Source organism: Rhipicephalus microplus, chromosome 4 (genome assembly GCF_043290135.1).
Source record: "Rhipicephalus microplus isolate Deutch F79 chromosome 4, USDA_Rmic, whole genome shotgun sequence".
In the NCBI taxonomy this organism is placed as follows: domain Eukaryota; kingdom Metazoa; phylum Arthropoda; class Arachnida; order Ixodida; family Ixodidae; genus Rhipicephalus; species Rhipicephalus microplus.
Genome location: NC_134703.1, coordinates 37,998,575 through 38,019,310, shown reverse-complemented (window position 1 = coordinate 38,019,310; position 20,736 = coordinate 37,998,575). Strand labels below are relative to the sequence as shown.

Genomic DNA, 20,736 nt, shown 5'->3' with positions numbered 1-20,736 from the left:
CATATGTCTGCGCGTGCAAAACTTGTACATATCATTAGTGTCATCTCATGACGTGTCGCTCAATAAAAAAAATGCATCATGGTCACCTTCGTTCAGCATGCTTCGCTTAACGTCGATTCCCAGGTACGTGGGATTTGCCGAATTTTCTTGTTATTATTTATTTTTTATCTCTCTGTATGTCCCTTTCAGCCCCCTATTCTCCAAACCCAGCGCAGGACAGCGTACCAGATCCTAGCATCTGGGTAATCTCCCTGCTTTTATTTTTTTCTCCTCTTTCTCTCCCTCTCAAACTTCAAATTTTCTGATTGCGTTGAAAAGGTTCTGCATTGTTAGACATAACAGTATCCCTGAATGAAAATAGAATCTTGATTGTTCGGAGCTATTTGAGTTCAGAAAGTAACAACCACGAATGAGTGCCTTTTTCTTGTAGGAGAAATAGGAATGAAATAAAAAAGCTTTTTTTTTCCCGAACATATCGCATACATAGCTGAATATGCGTTGTCCTAACACTTGATAACAGCACATACTGTCAGCGCTCATAGCATATATTGGTTGCTGGTTTCAATTTTTAGGACGTACAGCGATACTCACGTCTGAAGCACATCTTTTCTGACCTCACGAGGTACACAAAGAGAGTGAGGAAGACTATCAGGAAGACGACGCCACCCACAGCAATAGCAATGACCAACGTCATTGCCAGTGGTTCTGAAAATGAAAGAGAGATTCATTGATTAGAAAATACTGCAACGAATTCTATAGGGTTTATATTAAAAAAAATGTGTGTATAAATATCAACGTAAAAATGAATTATTTGTTCATTGCATATGCAAACACAATGGGGTGATGCATAACCCAGCCCAATCGTGATATGGGTACATAGTCCTGCATGAATGTGAAGTTTTATGCCACACTGAAAGCCCTTGTTATTGCATCAGCCAGGAAACTCACAGGTAAACGATATTTAGTTAAGTGTAAGCGCTTATTTTCTCCTGAAGCACTATCTACAACAAGTTTATGCTGAAGTTTATCATAAGGGGACGTTTTACATGAAATAATCATGATAATAAACCTAATGGTCATACGATGCATCTCAACTACAATATGGTCTACCCGTATATGCGAACAACACAATATACGATATTCAATTCTTTCAACATTTCTATGTGCAATGTCAGTGAAATATATGCATATAACTGTTGAACAAGAACTGCATGTTTGGTCTAGTTGATAGTTTCTTTAAGTTATTGATGTTGTTCTCCACCGCAAATCCACGCTATCATTGTGAGGAACCTCAAAGTGGAGGGCTCCGGAAGTTTCGAACACCTGACGTTTTTCAAACATGGACTTCATTCAACTTGATGTAGACTAACCTAACACTAAATTTAATGTGGAAGAGAAATTAATGCTTTCCTTAACTCTCTATTCGCAAGCGCTGTAACAGAAGCTATTTAGGAAGACATCAACCTTTACGAGCCTTTTTTTTTGGAAACGCTACGCACATGGATAAGAGGCGCATGTTATGGCCTTGCGTACTTAATTTGAACTGTTACCCTATGCTTTCCAAGGCCTCTGGAGTGTCAAAGCACGAGACCTAGGTCCTACATTCCTTTACTACTACTTTTAAAAGCAAAAGCATACGCACCCTTCACTTCTAGTGACACCGTGTACGACGCCTTGCCCTTCCCGTTGTCCACATACAGCGTGAACTTTCGGGAATCGTCACTTTCGACCTTCTGAATGAGCAGGCGAGACTCATAACAATCCTTCAGCTCTTCGTCCTGTAACTCAAAGAAAGATGCACGCATAAGCAACTAATACAGCCAATGTGGCATCGCCAGAGACAAAGTCCGCGCACAGCAATGACGTTTTGGTCAAATAGAGTTTCATTCAGATTGTGTAAGCGTGTATGCCGAATGTCAGAGGTTCACATATTAAATGATGCGGCGGCGGTATTTTCAGCTTTCTGTCAGCATCGCCAGTACCGAAAGTATGCACGCTTGCTACACATTCACACCACGTTTCTTCCGTGTAATACGAAAGATCGATGTTTGTGCGACAGTCTTTACAGAAACTTTGTTGGCAAATTCAAATGCATTCTAAAGACTTCGTAAAAAGCAAAGGCAGCATGGAGACAGTTACAGCGCCACATTCCCGCATTTTGATGTCAAATAATAACAATTTGGAACATAACCCATTGGAAGAGCAATAAACAAAATAAATCCCGTAGGCCTTAGGCCACGTTCTCGGCGGAAAGTATGGCGTCTAAAGTGAACGGAATTTTCCTGTCACCTTGTTTCTGCGTCTTTCACACTCCTTTCCCTCGGCATCATCCGTACGCTAAGCCGCACGTAACGACGAAAGGAAAACAGTGTTGCTGAAACCTTATGGGAAGGATATGATGCAGTCAGCACATCGGAGAGGGCGTGAGCAGGCTAGGCTATACTGTTCCCATATTAACAAACAGCAGTTTTTCAAGCAGTAAGTCAGCAACTATAACCTACGGGATGCAAGGGTTTACTAGCAGTGCTGCTTTTTAGCCTTTGGAAAGGTTTTTTTTCGGCATTAGACACTTTTTAAGATGTCTGTACTCATGCAACATTACCCGCTCGACTGAAACCCTGATTAGCACACCAACGCTTTTACCGTTTATCATAATATAAATTAAAAACCTGGGTTAAAAATTTCAACAGTGTACACTAGCTTTTATAACATCAATATTAGGATTAAGAATAATAATGACTGAATAGAAAAGCAATTCATCCTTGTTTTCGTATATTAGCACTGCCTGAGTTGGTGAATAAACATAGTGTCCGCCTTAAGCTAGCTTCTTATAAGCTCTTCGAAGCAGCTCATTTTGGCTCCAGAAGTCAGTGTTTTGATTTTCCCTCTTATCATATAGATGACTATGAGGAATCTTGAAAAAGTGCATACAGCTACATAAGTTCAAGGCTTCTCAGCGCTATTTGTTATTGCGAAAAAATAAAAACGCACGTTACGCCCAAAAATGCGCGTAACAAGAATACACATTCGCTTTTTTGTTCTCACTTTCTTTCCAAAAGTCAACAGAACCGATTTTAATCTCTTGCCTTCTACTCGGCCTGCTTTTTCAAAAGACCAGTGCACCGATGAATTATTCATGTCCAGTGCAGAAACTGTATGGCTGACTTCGGCTTGCCATTCAGCAGAACGCGAACAAGCTGAGAGTTTCACGTAGCTCACCCTTAGCCTCGCCGCTAGTTTAAAATATTCGGACGAAACAATAAAGCTATTCACAAGGGCAGCAAGTGTAAGCACTCTAGCGGAAAATGAAGAAGGCCTGAGCTCACTTGAGCACGGCTATACGCAATGGTCAAATAAGGGATGTTCAACTGATAACAAAATTTATCAAGGTGTGCTATCAAACGGAAACAAATTCTTAATTCTTGAGGAAACTTCAATCAATATTGATTCTGTGCAGCATCCTGTGATGACAAGACCACACGTTTTTATTGGTAGATATGTGGGGTTTAGCGTCCCGAAACCACCATATAATTATGAGAGACGCCATAGAGGAGGGTTCCGGAAATTTCGACCACCTGGGGCTCTTTAACGTGCACTCAAATCTGAGCACACGGGCCCACAGTATTTCCGCCTCCATCGGAAATGCAGCCGCTGCAACCAGGATTCGATACCGTGACCTGCGCCCCGCCGCGGCGGTCTTGTGGCCAAGGCACTCGGCTGCTGACCCACAAGCCGCGGGATCGAATCCCAGCTGCGCACATGCGCAGATGCTCACATGCTCCCAGATTCGCACATGCTCGTGTGTTAAATGCACAAAAATAATGAACCCGCTGTTGCAAATTGCTAAGATAGTTAAATTCAATGCAAATGAGCTGAAAAAACTTGCTTCCGTTAGATAATACATTTACCGATTTCCGGTTATGTAAATCTGTAAAATTTTAGAAAAATTTAGTTATTGGTAATCTTGATCATTCACCTAATTGTCTGGTAGCGGCAATCACACGTCGGTGTTCATGTACCTCGGTGTACTGCATAGCTTAACCCCGTGTTTCGCACACTCCAATGTGTGCGAAACACGGGGTTAAAACCTGGGTTAAAATGTGGATCTCACAGGACATGTAGAAAGAAGTGCGCGGTTAAGAACACCTCCGCCACTTGCTGTGACGATTCCAGCTACTCAGAATCTTTCAGCTAACTAGAAAAAATAATTTTAATAATTATTTTGATATGTAATTCACCCTTATCTTAAGTCAAATTACTGACTGATGTCATCTGTATTCAGTAAACTGTTAACTTCAGCTATAACCATCGATTAATATTTTTTAAAGGTTTTTCATTATTATTTGCAAAATGCAAAGCAAGTGTTCAACGGGATAGTCGCGAGAGAAAAAAATAACATAGTCGCACAATGCTAGTGCAAATAAAACCCTGTTTCTCTACCGTGAAGCAAGCGCAAGTTTAATGAATCGAGCAAACGTATACAGCGAGATACGGCAGCCAATTGCGACGACGTTGTGAAAGAAAGCAGCGTTTTACCGACAACAGGGGCTCTGCGACGAAGCGTCCGAGGGCACTGCCCGTCTTGAGCTTGTAGGAGCCCCAGCCCCAGAAGGTGTCCACAGGTTTGGGGTCGGCGCAGAACACGACCGTGATCGCCGCGTCCTCTTCTTTGCTGGCGGCCACCACCACGGGGCGTGTCTTCATGCTTTCCACCATTATCTGTGGAGGACCTGCGAAGGAGGGGATGAAGAACACAAGACGACGCGTATGGGATACAATGTGAGAAATAAGACACGCACTCTTCTTAGTGTTTACTGCCCCATATTTATTGATTTTCGCTATTGGCACTCTCAGCTGATAACGTAGCAGATTGCACGCAAATTACTTCCGCTTCTACAATCGGCGAAGCTCGATGTAAACGCTATCTGCATGTTTTCATCTCTCTGTTCTCTCGTTTTCAATTTAATGCACTTCGTTATCAGTAATTCGCCAACCATTAGTAACAACAGAGAGCATAGCGTTCAGTAGTGAAATTGCCAGCATAAAATTGTTGCCTTATCTAGCCCTGTTTCAGAAAGGGGTCATTAGACTACACTGATGCTTCAGTTTATTACATGCGCGTTCAAACTTGTTCCCTTGATATTACGTTATCTGTCTTTGTTTAGCCCGTGCGAAACGCCACAGAAAGTATTGTCGCACGTCTTAGGTGTCCATCGCATCCATCTTAATTAATTGTTAGTAAAACAGAATTGCTCGTCCTTACATTTACTGTAACATTAGACAGTTATAGTTCAGCGTCAGTGTAATAGCGTAGGTTAAGGGAATGGCGTTACCGTGTAGCAAACGTTCGTTGTGGGCAGCGTCCTATAGTTTAGCGGGATAGCGTTTACGTGGTTTACGTGCCCCAGCTGGGACGATGGCGCTACCTATCGGATAGTTAATAAGTTAAAGACAGTAAAAAGGTAAAAAAACGAGAATTTTCGCTTATGCCACCGCTCGAAGCATTGTTAGAAGTTTCCTTTACTAAAAATAAAAGCGAATAAATATGAACCAGGCACCAAACGCGAAAAAAATCATGTTGCTCATTTGTTTACATCGATCTTGTGGTTAGGTCAAGACGCGTTCGAAATGGGAAGCTATCTCAAAAACTACGCCAACTTACACGTAATACTCGGTCATCGAACCTAACTGAAGGCAAGCGAAGCCACTTTGAACAGTTGTTTGCTGCGAACAAGGTGAATCTTTCAACAACTACGCCAAAATACCTTCGAAGCGGGCGTCCGAGGGTGCCACCATGTTTACGTACACTACGTACACCTGCGCTACCACGGTAACGTGAAATCTGAAATTACCGCGCGTACGGGAAGCGGTACCGGTGACGTACGTATCTGCGCATGCGCACTTCGATTCCTGTATCACGGTACACCCGGTAACCCGGTAAGCCCGGTATACTATAACTCTCTATTATGTATACCGTTGTAGATAGCCACGAATGCAAGAAAATAGCAAGATATGACTAGTCTGACAGTATTCGTTCAGCTCAGCACCATACTGCATTCGCGGCCGCTTCATTTAGAGATTGTTATCTAACAAAAGCTGTGAGTGACTTTCTATTGCCTACCTAGTTATATTGAGCTATTTCATTCTTCTCCCTAAAGTACCGCATCACTTCTAGTACCGCAGACATATTCATACACAATATTCAAGTGGACGCCTTCTTGACAGTCGGCAGCTGCAAGAAACCTGAGTCTCAGTGACAGCAGTGGTGCATATCACGCATGCTTTCCCACTAAAGTTGGTGGGCACCATGCTGCACGGAATTAAACGACAAAAAAAAATACTTGCGATAAGCCGCTACCTCTAGGGGAGCCGCGCACAGAACGACGAAAATAGAATGCCCGCCGAGCGTGCCTCGTTTGGTGCAGCTGATGCGCGGGGAAGCGAATGGCATCGGAGCATGCGTCGTCGCCTACTACACCCAGCCGCACGTTCTATATGCATAATATATGCTACAAGGCCAGCAGACGTTCCTGCAAAGTGCTCGTTTCTCGTTCCGTGTTTTCCGAAACGAGAAACGAAAATACGGCAGAAATGTTTCGATAGGCAATGACCCTTAGTGTGATCGATGAAACCGCGCGGGAGGCTTCCAGACAGCAGTTGCGGAATCGTAGTAGGTCATCCCATGGCACCGTCTCCATTCGCTATGTAATTCGCGAGGCAATTTTCTTTCTCTGTTCCATCAATTGTGATTTTGATTCGTCTGCATTCGATCCACTTAGGCCGTGAATAACACATACACGCACCTGTGTACTTTTTTTTAGGCAAGCCTGAAGGACACAATAAATGTGCCTCTAACGACTAAAACGTGGTGAATATCAGTGCCTGTTATGCTTGCCTCAAACTAAAGTACAGCACTCAAAGTTTAGCACTCAAACTAAAGTGCAACACTCAGATTAAAGTACACTTTTACTGAACTAACGTTAAATTATTTTCTCTGCAGTATTCACTACTATCGCCTTTAACCTCCGTCAGGCACTACCACCAACCTACTGACCGACTGCGAGTCTCCCCACCATTATTAATGAGAACATAATCTTTGAACCATTACACCTTTTTCTTTCAATAAACAGCTATCCACAAGGGTAATCTGGGTGCGACGACCACACTTCAGCAATATACACATGAGCAGAACCACTGTATATATACAATTCAGCGCCTAAGTTAAAGACAAGAACACCTAAAAGCGTGGGCAATTTAAATATCTATGCGAGAACACACGGTATATTCTCGCGTATAAGCCATCCCTGTATGGGACGCATTCATAGCTACAACCCGCAAAGGGGAGAAAAAAGTCACAGTTTCGCCAAAAGGGCGAAGCAATGAATGTGAGAGCACCATATTCGAACGTTTTACGAAGCTAGGCAAGCATTTTTAGGAGCAATAATATTTGTAGTAAACATGCGCTTGCTCAGTAACTAAGTTTCCTGCAGCGTGGTCACAGTAGATGACCACAACAAGGCTCGGGCGTAGTGAAGGCGTTGATGAGGAGCACCCCACGCGGGCAGCACTTCCTGGTACTAAGGACTATACGTCGTGTGCCACCGCTGGTGGCAGTTTGTTATGTGTAGAGCGCATCTATTGTAAACGGCCGCTCCAGGTACACTTTTGGACCGTTATTTCGTGTTGAGAGCGCAGTCCGTAAAAGCTCCCGCCTGATGTGGGCGTAGAGCCGCGAGATAATCGTTACCGCGATAGCGCGGCAACCATAATTGCCCCCCCCCTCCCACTGTTCGCTCACAAGAGCGCGCGCAGACGACCCCGGCGGAAAGGCGATGTTCACTCCGCAGAAACAGGAGGCTAGCCCGCCCTATATATATATATATATATATATATATATATATATATGGCAAAAACCGGCCCAGACTTTCTATTCGCTCTAGTGTTATCAAGCTTGAAGCAAGTATGGAGCTGGTTATCCTTCTTTGTTTATCTTCGGTTTTTAGATGCGGAGCATCTTATACTCGCGCCTTGTAGTGCGCCGTCCGCACCGCTTCTCGAACATTCGACAGCTGACGCGCGCGCATGCGCCGTCGCGCCGTCGCCCACTCTTCCACCATCTGTGCATCCCTTCCTCCTCTACACACCGCGCGCGCTTCACTCCACCATCTGTGCACCCTTCCTCCTCTACACACCGCGTTCGACATCTACAATTCTCCTGATTCTCCAGTGGACGCGCATGTGGCGTCGCGCTTCGAGAACATTCAACAGCTGACAGTGCATGCGCCGTCGTGCTGTATATATACTCAAGGTCGGCGCTCGCTCGCTCAGTTGCCGCTCGTCGGTTGGTTTGTACGGCGCGTCGACGTCCAAGGTCGCGGTGAAATGAATTCCAACGAATCCACAAACACAATGATCGACGTCCCTTCGACCAGCGCCGCCCTTTCGCATACGTGTGTACGTGTTCACTCATTTAACACCCCCTCCTACAACCACGTTAACCAATTTAGCCATCGACCCAAGTAAGTCGCAATTTAACACCCCATTTCACAACCACGTTAACCAATTTAGCCATCGACCCAAGTAAGTCGCACTTTAACACCCCGTTAACCAATTATATGGTCCGCATCCTCCTCAGTGTTCCCCCGAGGGAAGCTGCGGGCAATTTTTTTCTTTCCTTGCTCTTCTTTTCTTCCTTACTCTCTTTCCAGTTTTGTTCTTGTTTTTTGTAAGCTCATATTATTATCTATTTTTTTCTATTTGCTCTTTTATGTCTCTATTTCTTGCTTGTTTTTTTTTCTTCCAATGTTTACACTCATAGTGTGTATCGTCGTGTCTCCCTATCCATTGTAGCAATGTCCACTCGTAATAAAGGTAAACCTACTTATAACAATCCTACATATAACGAATTCCTCGATATAACGAAGTTTTTCTATTCCCCGTCGCCGCTCCACAAAAGCACGTGTTTTTGCGACCTCTATGTAACAGAGTAACAGTTGGAGACAACCTTAATATAACAAACTTTTCCCACGAACAATTTAGAAATTTTACTCCGCATTTCGGCAGGAGCGTGCATGTCTCGCGACTTCCCCGCCGCTGACGAAGCGCTAAGCGGCGGCGGCGGCACGCACGGCGCACCAGGCGAGAGTGATCGCTCGTTATTGGGCGCGCGTGGGCCTGCACCCCACGTGCCGGCGTGCGCGGTTGTGTGCCCCCCCCCCCCCACCTACACACAAAAATAAAAAAAGAAAAACTACTTTTTCTCGTTGGCGGTGCCACGCTTTTAGTCAGCGTCACATATGCGGGGCCGCGCTGCTCATGGAAGACACTTTACCGACTAGTTTTCCGCGGTGTCCGTGTCTTTCGCTCTTCGTTTTCGACGCCGTGCATACTTTCATTGCGCGCATGGCGCGGCCCCCGACGATGTTCAGCTTTGCTTTTTTTTATTATTGCGATAGCGATTATAGGGGCAGTCTCGGCTGGTTTTCTGCCATCGCTGCTGCTATTCATATATATATATATATATATATATATATATATATATATATATATATATATATATATATATATATATATATATATATATATATATATATATATTTATATATATATATATATAAAGCCACCCGCGCACGGCGCCCAGTTTGTTGCGATGCACCGACGCGCGCTTATCTCCCACGCGTACTTTGCCCCGCAATGGAGGGCGGGGGGGGGGGGGGTGTTATATGCTTGTGCGCGCGCCCTTATATCCTTCGGAAAAGATGAAGAGAATCGCGCACCTTCAACTTTGACCGGAACGATTGTGTTTAGTCGCCGGGCGCACAAAGATCACTTCGTTCGAAGGACAGGCGTCGTTTGCGAAAAGAGTGCGCTTTTCAAACACAGCAAAGTGACAACTGGGGCACTTGGTTGGTTCGCATTTATATCTGTACCTGTGATTACGTTCCGTGCCTCGCTTTTGTTTAAACAGCGCGTTAAGTGTCGAGCGGTAAATGTTGTTAGTTCGCTCTCGTCCTGCATATGTTGTTTTCGTGCGTCATTTGTGCGTGAGCAGCACGCTGCTTGTTTCAATCTGCTTGCCGTCGTCAGCGTTAATTCCAAGTTGTTGCTTTCGCATTGCTTTGCCCTTGCAGCGAAACTGTGACTTTTTGTTAATTTCAGAACACCGTGTCGTCAACCACGATGGGATGTCAGATTTGGCGCTGTTGGAAACTCTCCGAGACCACGGTGACGACGGAAATTCGGAGGTCGACTCGTCACGCGCTTCCATCTTGCGCCGCGAGTTCGCAGGCTGGTAGATTTCGCGATTAGCCGATTAGTTCTGGCAACAACGCGATGGCGCGTTGAATGGAATGCAATGAATGCGATAGCAAAAAAAAATTGTAATGTTATAAGAATAAAAGCTTGGCAGCCAACTCTTTTGGATCCGATATTGCAGAGCTCCTACAAAACGCTGGTGTGAGCAAATACGGCCGCTTCAGAGAGTAGTGCTCTTTTCACACAGCCCCTTCGCGTTGAAACCGCAGTGATACTCGCCGAAATAGCAAGCGCGCCAGCGATCGCGACCACCCTTATGCCTAGTTCACACTGAAACATCCGCTTTCTACAGCGACCGGAATTCCCCTGCCGCCGAAACGATCGCGACCACCCTTACGCCTAGTTCACACTGAAACATCCGCTGTCTACAGCGACCGAAATTCCCCTGCCGCCGAAACGCAGCGTCGTTCGCACTGGACGCGCCCCGCGCCGCCGAATATGCCATCCACTACGGGGCGAACGCGGGATGGATGCGCTGTCACCCGGTTGTTGTCGCGGCTCGCAAACGCTACTACGCTATCCGGTGGTGTATACTTCGACGATTCTCGTACGCAAGAAGCAAGAAAAGACAGTACTGCTTACTTTGCTGGCAAGTGGCTGTTTTGTAATGCACGAAGAGCAGAAAAAACACCGACGCAAGCGGCGTCGGTGGGTTCGTTTTGCGGAGACTGACATGTGGAGAATGGGCATTATTAAGAAGTCCACACTAGATATCTATCGGACTTTTAAGCAGGAAATCGCCAAGGAAAGGATCTATGATAATACTCGGCGTAGTTCTCTACTGTTTGAGGCCAGAACGGGAGTACTGAAAACCAAGACATATCGGGCCAAATACGAAGGGGTAGACACAGTATGCAGAGCGTGTGGAGGGGAAGAAGAAACTGCCGAACACTTGATAATGTTCTGTAAAGGGCTTCACCCTATAGTTCAGGATGATGGCGCAGAGTTTTTCAAAGCACTGGGGTTTAGAGACCAGGAGGGCAAAATAGACTTTAAGCGGGTAGACTTAACTAGAAGGAGGTTATCTGATTGGTGGCTGAAGTCAAGGCACGAGTGAAAATTAAACTCTTCACTGCAAAGTACGAATCCTCAAACTCACTTTATAAAGAAAAAAAATAAATCTAGTTTTTGGTTCATTAAGTATTACGGCTTGGTCGCGCTAGCCACCGCCCGATCTAAAAGGTACAGCCATATCCATCCATCCATCCATCCATCCATCCATCCATCCATCCATCCATCCATCCATCCATCCATCCATCCATCCATCCATCCATCCATCCATCAATCCATCAATCCATCTATCCATCCATCCATCCATGCTCTGCAAGACCACAACAAGCTCGGCCACGCCAACAGCAAGCGCGGTCACCTCTTTCACGAAATACGGAGGCGAAGTAGGTACAGAGTAGGTTAAACTCCCGTTGGTTTCAACATTCAGTTACGTGCACTGCGGCATAACAAGTGAGTAGGGATTGGCCGCCATTTTTCAAAATTCCTTGACTAGCGCTCCTATTGGTCCGCGGTGACCAATTCGGCGGCAGACGCCGCAAAAATCGGTCCAAGAGCGATCGGCGCGGAGAGGGCCCTTTCGGCGGATCTCGCCGCCTCCGAACCGAATTCGAAGCACTTTCGGCGGCTGGAATGCTCAGTATGAACGCGGCCTTAAAATCCAAGTTCATTGTTACTACTCGAGCGATTCCCCTCCCCTCTCCCCAGGTTGTTTCATGCTCGTTCAAGACGGATGGTTTATTTTTTGTTTGAACGATGGCAGTTCGACGGCAGTTCTAAAACGCGGGAGATGTTATGCACTTTCCAGGCGATTCAGATGGGCCGACTTCAGCAGCGCTCTGCTTCAGCAGCGCTAGCGCGCTTTTACCCGCTCGCGAAAGTTACGATGCGCGGGGGCGTGTTATTAATTTGGACTTGTTACTGGACATGGCGGCGACGGCAAAAGCCTACCGAGAGCATCCATATAATTTCTATCGCAACAATAACGCAGTTTTATTTTTTACTGTAAAATGAGTGTTTTGGTTAACTCTGCCTTCAGTCCCCTTTTAGTTTAAATTGTGCGTTTATTTTCCGAATTTTCGTACCAAACCTTTATATAACAGAATTCTATTTATAACAAACTTTTTCGAGAATTTATCAATTTTGTTATATCCAGGTTTAACTGTATCATCATCAAGACGCTCGAAGAACGAGAGCAAGAAGAGTTCTCCTCGACGCGAGCGAGCATTCGATATGCTACAGCTGGCTATGTTAACTCGGGTTTTGCCTGCGTTACACGAGGCAACGAGGACAGCATACGACAACATACGACAGCCTTACTTTCCTCGAGTGCACCGAATTTCAAGGGTTCCCGCGCCATTCCGCGAAGCTAGCTTCTCTGCACTGAAGTGAACGCTTGCCGGAAAACGCACTCGGAGCACAAGCCGTGCAACGAGTTAACCCCAGATTTCGTGTATAATTTGCGCTTATTATAACGCGACAAACCACGGTAGATGTAGGGCGTGAAGGTCGCACCTCGGATATCGATGCGCACTTCTGGCGACTGGACGCGATAGGGCTGGTTCTTGACAACGTTGCTCGCCTCGCAGCGGTAGACGCCTTGGTGGCTGTAGCTGACGTTGGCAACCATGAGCGTCGCGTTGCGACCACGGATGTTCCACACATTGGGGTCTCTTCCGTTTTGTTGTAGCCACGTGATCCTGCGATGAAGAAAAGACAACTGTCACTACTAACCGGTACATCTAACTGCACATTTATCGTATTTTGCACAGAATTTGTGTCTGCAAAGTTAACTGTTGTAGTAAACAGTGAGACAACTGACAGACTATTTTCAGGCACCTAATATTTTTTAATGGAGACTAAGGCACGTCTTTGCATTATGCGTGGAGATTATGTTTGTGTGAATATTTGTATATTCAAAAATTTTTTACTGCGTTAACATTTCTTTCAATTCAAGTACAGGGACTAAGTGCGTGAGCGCTCGTCCTTGTGTTTACTTGCCTTTGTTCTCACTTCTTTTGTTCAAACTTTATGATGTTAACTATTAAAGAAGAATCGATGAGTAGCCATCGCCACCCACATACATCATTCTTTATTAATGTACAACAAAAAATAATGCCCTCTCTAAAAAGCAGTTTCTTTAGAAGAATTAACAACGTATGCTGAAAGCAATTATGCTGTACGTTTGTAGCTTCAGTGTACAGTGTAACAGCTGCTCTAAAACGGCCAGTGTCAAAATCACGCTGAGCATGCTTGATTTTATGCAGCTGGCGTACACTATTCAGTCTCCGTATCTGGGTTTTTCGAAAAACTCAGCTGCCCAGTAAGCGAATCGGATTCGAGCTAAAGTAATAAATATACGTTAAATAAAAAAAACATATGATTCCTGCTTCACGTGACGCTCATCAATTGAGACACACTTATCGCGGAAACAGATTCGAATATCTTCAGAGTAGCGATAAAGCCGATAACATAATTTCAAGAAGTTGAAATGCAGAACTGGTCAGCTAACACTCTATACGCCTGAATAACCGCAAGCATGCTATCCAAGGTTTAGTTGTCAACTCAGGGTTAAACAAGAATATGCAATGGTGAAAAGAGACTTACTTTGGCACAGGGTTACCTTCGGCGACACAGTGCAACGTCATGACTTCGTCCACATTGAATGTGGCCGGTGACGAAGGGTCCACTTGGATAATCTTCGGCCTGTCTGCTCGTGAGAAAACAAAAACAAAAACCAAGCAATGTTTCAGCAATTATAACAGCGAAGCCTCATTACTGATGCCATTAGGCGTACTAGTTGCGTTAGCAATAAAATAAGCTGCGCAGAAGGCACAAATTGTTACGAGTGAGAAATATGCCGCCAGGATATGCAATCGCAAATTATAGCGCTGGATGGCTTATCGCCTGGCAGTAACTATAACTTGACCATAAGTAAACGTTATAGAACCCGAAATAAATTATATGATATAGCACCTGCGTTTATGAGCATAAAATATGTGCACCTCTAGTTATGCCTCTTTTCTTGCGTAAACTGCTGGTAAAGTACGACGTCTCGGGAAATACATCTTGAAAACAAACTCAGGTCGTTTTTACACGAGCAACGAAAAAAACACGTGTGATCAAGAAGCAAACATAACAATACGTGCCGTTATCGATCTTTCATAAAAACAATACGCTGCTAAAACGAAGTAGCCGCGCATTTCGCTATTGTTTTGGCAGCCTTCCCTAACGCGGAAGAACGAACGCCAGATGGCGCAACCCCACGAGAAGCTCCTGCGTACACCAAGCCTAATGAGATATGCTGGAGAAAAAATTGTGGATACGAAAAAAAGTGAGAACGAGTGCCAGCATCACCAGTGTGAGATCCGAGAGCCTGCCGAAACCGCATTAGGTACATCACTCACGTGTAGGTGCATCTACTTTGCCGTGGCATGCATGTTTCCGATAAAGCGAATCCGTGCACCAGACCTTGCACGCAGGAATCATGATATATTCGTTTCATATTAGCTTGGTTGCGAACAGGGTAACGCGTTTATTTGGCGTGTTTTCGGCGCAGATGCCTCAGAATAGAATACACGGATACAGGATGGCAGGATCTCAGTGGTGTACATTGTGCTACAAATAAAGGCGCCCAGCCACGCGGGAGAAAAAAAAGAGTAGTAACATCTTGAACGTTTATGTGTGGTAAACCTTTTGTTTTATTTTATATTTTATATATGACGGGATATTACACAACGACAAAGTAGCCGTGCACAAAATTTCTTCAAACACTTTATATCATATTTTTTTTATATCATCAGCACTGAAACTTGATTGAGCTTCTCTCACTTTAGAGTCATTCTTTATAGCATAATTAATTACACAAACAAACACATGAACAATGTTCGTCTTTATGATAAACTTTGATACTGAAATAACACAATCTTACAAAATGCTGTTCGTTCTTCCAATCAGTTTTTTTTTGCCTCTATAGTCCCGCAAATCGTTTCATTCTTTGAATGCGCTGCGAGTAAACCAGTATTGTTAACTTACCGTGCTTCCAAATTTCAAGACGTGGCAAGGATATAATATTGAGAGTATAGGTCAGAGATAAGATGGTGAGGTGTCACCCATATTACACAAATAACGAGTACAATCTATGCGAGGCTGTTCAAGATTTTGCAGCACAGTTCATTAGGCTCCCTATTCAACCAATATTGGCTTCATTGTATATTCTTTTGTATTCTTATATAAAATCTTTTTCGCCAAGTCCCCTGCTTTTTTTATTAGAAGAATTCAACCTGATAAAAAGAATTCTTATTAAAGAACAGAAAAAAAATCTTCTTTCCTGTATTTCAAGATACTTCACCAAACTTACCCTGTTCTTCGCCAATAAGCCACGGTGGCTATGCGTGACACTTTAATATCTACAGTATACTAAGGTACTCCACGCTTGTGATAAAGATAGAGAGGAGGAAAGTTGGAGGAAAACCAAGGACTTACACTTGACGTTGACGGTGACCTGTATCTCGGCGCTCTCTCCGAAGTCGTTCTTGGCCGAGCAGCTGTAGACGCCCGAGTCTGTGCGTTGGATGGAAGGGAAGTGGATGCTGTTGTTGATGTCGTAGATGCTCGACTGTCCCGACTTGCGCCACAGGATGTTCGCCGGAGGATTGGCGTCTGCCACGCAGTTCAGCGTCAGCGAGCCGCCCTCTTCGACCTCCTCGCGAGGATGACCCTCGTACTTGATCTCCGGAGGGTCTGCGCACACACGGGAAAAGCCCTCACTACACGTACACCTCTTCGCGTTCTAAAGTTTCGTGAAAGTTAAATCCGCAATTATAGAGACTTTTAGAACGTGTTCTTTGCTGATTCGTTCATGAAGAAGGTTAAGGGCGCAATCTATGTAAACGTAAAACAAGATAGCAAGCTTCTAGTGAGCTACATTTCTCCATAGTGGGCCCTTACCATCTTTCCCTCCTTTTTCTACAAAGCCTACTTGACACTCTTTTTTGTCTACGTGAGTTACGTCCTTAACTTTTATTCATCATAAAGATTTGTCACTGTATTTGTTTTCGGCATGTTTGAGATCATCAAAAACTCAGTCCTTCCATCAGTGTGAGGATGCGTGCTGGCGGAGTTGTGACATATGATTGGTCTTCCGTAGTCAATATTGCTGTACTGAATTTATTTACTATCACTGCCGACTACAATGAGAGAATAAACAAGCATATGCACACAAAAATCCCAGTTATTCTCTTGTGCATGGCGCATACTGTCTGATCCATGCGAACGAAAGTGGCCTAACACTGAAATTCCATATAGTATACAACAACACCATGTTTCGAAATTACAAAGATGGCATGCCGTTTGTTTTTTTATGCAAGTGGGCTCATCTTCGAGGCAAACATCTCACCCGTGTTTTTAAAGCAGACAATGCAGACACCCAAATGGCAATAATAACGTCGGTATGACCAGCATAGATTTGACGTTAACGTTTCGGTACATACAGAAAGAACACCCCGCGAACAGAGAATGTATTCGTATCGCATACAAACATTTTTTTGTAATACTGTACGCAACCTGGACTTGTCTGCGCGTGGCGCTCTTACATTTGCATATCAAAATTAATTTAACTCTCGCGAACTTCAGATTTTTAAATATTTCGGTGTTCCATTTTCCGCAAAACCAGATTCGCTCGCCGGCATTATTCTCATTCAGATGATCGTTTTCGGCATGCGCTTCTGTAAAAACGAGAAAGAGAGCTGCGGGCAACAAAGAGCGCGCATCCATTGTATACGAAAAATGCCCGCAGCGCGTTGTTTATGGGCGCGTGACAACGGGGAAAACGAAGAAAGAGGTCTTTCTTTTCCGCTGTGCTACCGCATAGAAACCCTGAGGCGTTCGCGATATGGGCCTGTAGTTTTCTTGCAATACGGCGGCACGAAGAGACGCGTACAAGAGCGACCGGGATGCTTTTCCGCTTCGCTCTTTAACATACGCCCGTACTAGTTTCGCGCGCTTTCTTCGGAGTAAGTTGTATGTCCCTTATCTGTCGCAACCGAGGAAGAGCTAGGAGTCTGACTAAGAAGTCCAGATAAGGTGGAACAGTTCGAGCATGTAACCGCCCAGCCACACAGGAGTGTGTTAAGGAAGGTGGGACATGAAGTATCGTACACAAAGGGAAGTATTTCTACACAAGCAGATTCGCTTACGCATACGAGGAAACGATAAGAAAGCTTTGGTTGTATTCGGTGTTTTGTGCAGCTTGTGACACGATACGGACAATAAATACAGCTCTCAGGAAAGACAGTTCGCAAAAGCACCGCTCCTAAATTCAGTCAGAGATAAGGATGTCGAACTTCTATTGATGCTGCTATCGTCATTCGTTCATTAACATGAGCTTCTTTTCTTTAGCTTTAATCTTTTAGCGAAAACAGTGACTCCACTGGACTACGTAATGAAGTTTAGTAATCAGCAATGCCACTGGACAACCTCTTGAATCTTATCGTCATACGGTAAGCACTAAAATGCGTCCTGTCAAAGTTGCGTGCATGTTTTTTTTTATTTGCTAGAGATGCACCCATCAGCCCCAATTCACGTGTAATTTTTTTTCGTATAAATGCCGCCGCAGTGGGTGAGAAAATAACGTGTCAATTTGTGCCAACGCCGTAGCTCATATTGGAGCTAGCGAATCGGTATTTCTAGACAAACATTAATATGAAAGCTCAACTCCTCATCCGCAATTTTAGCCATTAGCGCAACTATACGGAGGTCTAAAATCTTGGTAGGTAAAGCTGAACTTCCGGAAAAGAATACCAGGTTGTTATCGATAGGAGATACGCTAGGAATAAGAGAGGGACAGGTTGTGCGTCGCATACCGAGTATAAGTAGCTTTAAGGGCTCTTATGTTTTTAGAATAACTTTTGCTGCTAATTTTGATGTACCATTTCAACGGCTTACACTGCTGCTGATAAGTTCAATAATACTATGCCTGTGGAGCATCAGTTCCCTGCTTTTAATAACTAAGAAAACTAGAACCTGAATTCATTTGCATGGTATATCTCTTTATGAGTCATTGTTGATAGCGTACTCGTATTTTTTTAATTAGTACACAAGCACATCGAGCTCAAATTTGAAGATTACGTGACGCCCTAACCTTGTTCAAGTTGAGCTCAAGTCGCTAAGTGACCTTGTGTTCATGAAATTCCGAGAGTACTCGACATTAAAGAATCGCAGTTCTTTTTTTTTTAGAATAACGTTTACTTTTCCAAGTTGTCTGTTGATGGAAAGAAAGATAATTACCCCTGAAGTCATCGCGAATCAGTTTTGTAATTATCAATGAGCGGAAAATGCTCGTTGGTAGTTATTACTTGACACATTACAAAGGCACTACGTAATCAATATAGATCACACTTTTTTTTCCATTTCAAGTCTATAAAAATAACGAAGTGATATATTTCGGAAGAAAACGGTTAAAGAATAGAATACCATTGTACTCCTATACCGCACCATGGTGGATCTGTTCTTTCATAATGCAAACTTATGGAAAGCTATCAAGAGAAAAGGAACCATTTGACTTCTCAGTCAAAAATGAAAAAAACTATTTGAGTGCTTCAAAGGAAATGAACATCTGTAGAGGCGAGAGCCGTTCGCTTGAGCGAGAGAAACGAGAAAAAAGGAAGGCAGGGAGGTTAACCAGATGCTAGTATCCGGTATTCGCTTGAACTACTCGCACAGCAAACATTCCGCCTCTTCCGAGACATGTTTCGCTAGTGTGAGACATCATTACAAACACCTGGTACTTTTAACGAAGCCTGTCTGTAAAACATTTCTACGAATAAACAACAATCTCAGTGGGAATTGTGTGCCATTTGCATGTACTAATTAATTACGGTAGCGTATAGCAATACTTATGCGATGCAATATTTCTGCCATAACAGCACAGCCACCTTCGTAGCAAATGACCGGATAAATAAATTTGAAGCAAACAAGGAAGAATTACCATGGTAACAAAAAAAAAAGCCTGTTGGCATCGCAGGCCCTCAAAGCGACGAGCGCATGGGAGCGAGGGAAAAACAAAGGCGTTGAAGCAGAAGTAAAAATATATGCAAAGAAGCACGCGACGTGCTACAGGCAGTGCGCAGAACGAGAAGCTCCCGCATCTGCTGCAGTTCACCGTGAAGTTTCTCCTGGGAGCTTCTTCTTCATACCGGGCCAGCATCATTAATTAGGCGGCGCAAAGCCGAGTACTCGGGAAGACAGCGAAAAGCAACGATGCGCTGTCAACAAGCGGCACCCACTTCTTTCACGCGAACACGCGCCTCTAGTGCAAAGAGCGAGCGGGACGGCTCGAACGAGTGCGAAGAGAAAGCGGTATAGCGTCGTCCTTGCGCGGGAAAGGGCAAACTCTGGAGTATTTCGAAAGCTAGCACACGTGGGTTCACTTGTATAGCCGCCGGACGATGCTGATATAGAATGTCGTGGCTGCGAAAACAAGCCCTGGTTCGAGATGCAGACGTGGCGTTGCTTTTGATACGAAGTATTCTTTGCCTCATTCCCGGGAAGAATGGTTGCTGGTTCTCGCCTCGTGCATGGCCTTCTTCAGATGAAGCGTGCGGCGAGTCGTGGCACCAAACTTTTGCTTTCCGTCACACTAGCAACAGCAAGCTATAATTGATAGTAAGACATATGTCGTAACACTGATCCGCGAAGGGCGTTATGCTTGCGTGGTCTCCACGAACGGTGTTATTTTTACCATGCCGAATTCATCATAGATTCTCGAGATAACGAAAACGGAGACAGTCTGGCACAGCAATTCTTTGTATGAAGTAGGTCACGAGGGGTACAGCGCATTCACTTCTCTGTACACATGCACCACAAATTTTGAACCAGTTCTACTTTTAGAAACGCTGAAGACAAAAAACACTCGTTGAATAAGTACAGCCACTGCAAACATTTACAGACCCTTCGAGCGCGTGGCCGAAAGCGTCTTCGCGACATTTCCGCTACGTCAGCGGCAGTAGACCGCACCACAGCACCCGAAAAGCATCCATCCCTCACTCTATAGCCCGTATCTTTTCTGACTGGGCACAAATAATTTTTCAGTTTTCACTTTTTAAGGCGACACAATTTTTGGCACCTGCGTCGACGTGCGATTGCCTCGATAGCAGTGCATGAGCATAACTGTTATCAGTCACAATCTTTATCACAAAGTGACACCTAGCCAACGAAACGCCGTTTAAGGCACGCCATGATAGCTTTTGTCTTGCTACGAAAACAGCAATGTGACGGTCATACTTGCCATACTACAGATAAGCGCTACGCGTGAAAACTGTGAACTAACATAGCGCTACAATGCAGTATAAAATTTAAAGGCCCTTCTATAACAAAAATAACTGTTGCCAGCCAAGTACTACAGTCAACGGTAGA

At 44.5% G+C, this 20,736-nt stretch overlaps 1 protein-coding gene across 4 annotated transcripts in view; it reads right to left on the bottom strand.

Moving 5' to 3' along the window:
* The window catches only part of LOC142814230 (kin of IRRE-like protein 2), a 314,543-nt gene that overhangs the window by 25,367 nt on the left and 268,440 nt on the right, over nucleotides 1-20,736 (bottom strand). For all 4 annotated transcript variants that reach the window (XM_075892567.1, XM_075892565.1, XM_075892566.1 and 1 more), the window contains exons 4-9: nucleotides 15,808-16,065; nucleotides 13,930-14,032; nucleotides 12,838-13,022; nucleotides 4,537-4,730; nucleotides 1,643-1,778; nucleotides 592-705 (exon numbers count right to left, since the gene is read on the bottom strand). In XM_075892567.1, the coding sequence (XP_075748682.1) occupies nucleotides 592-705; nucleotides 1,643-1,778; nucleotides 4,537-4,730; nucleotides 12,838-13,022; nucleotides 13,930-14,032; nucleotides 15,808-16,065 (990 nt within the window). The remainder of the gene's footprint in view (nucleotides 1-591; nucleotides 706-1,642; nucleotides 1,779-4,536; nucleotides 4,731-12,837; nucleotides 13,023-13,929; nucleotides 14,033-15,807; nucleotides 16,066-20,736) is intronic.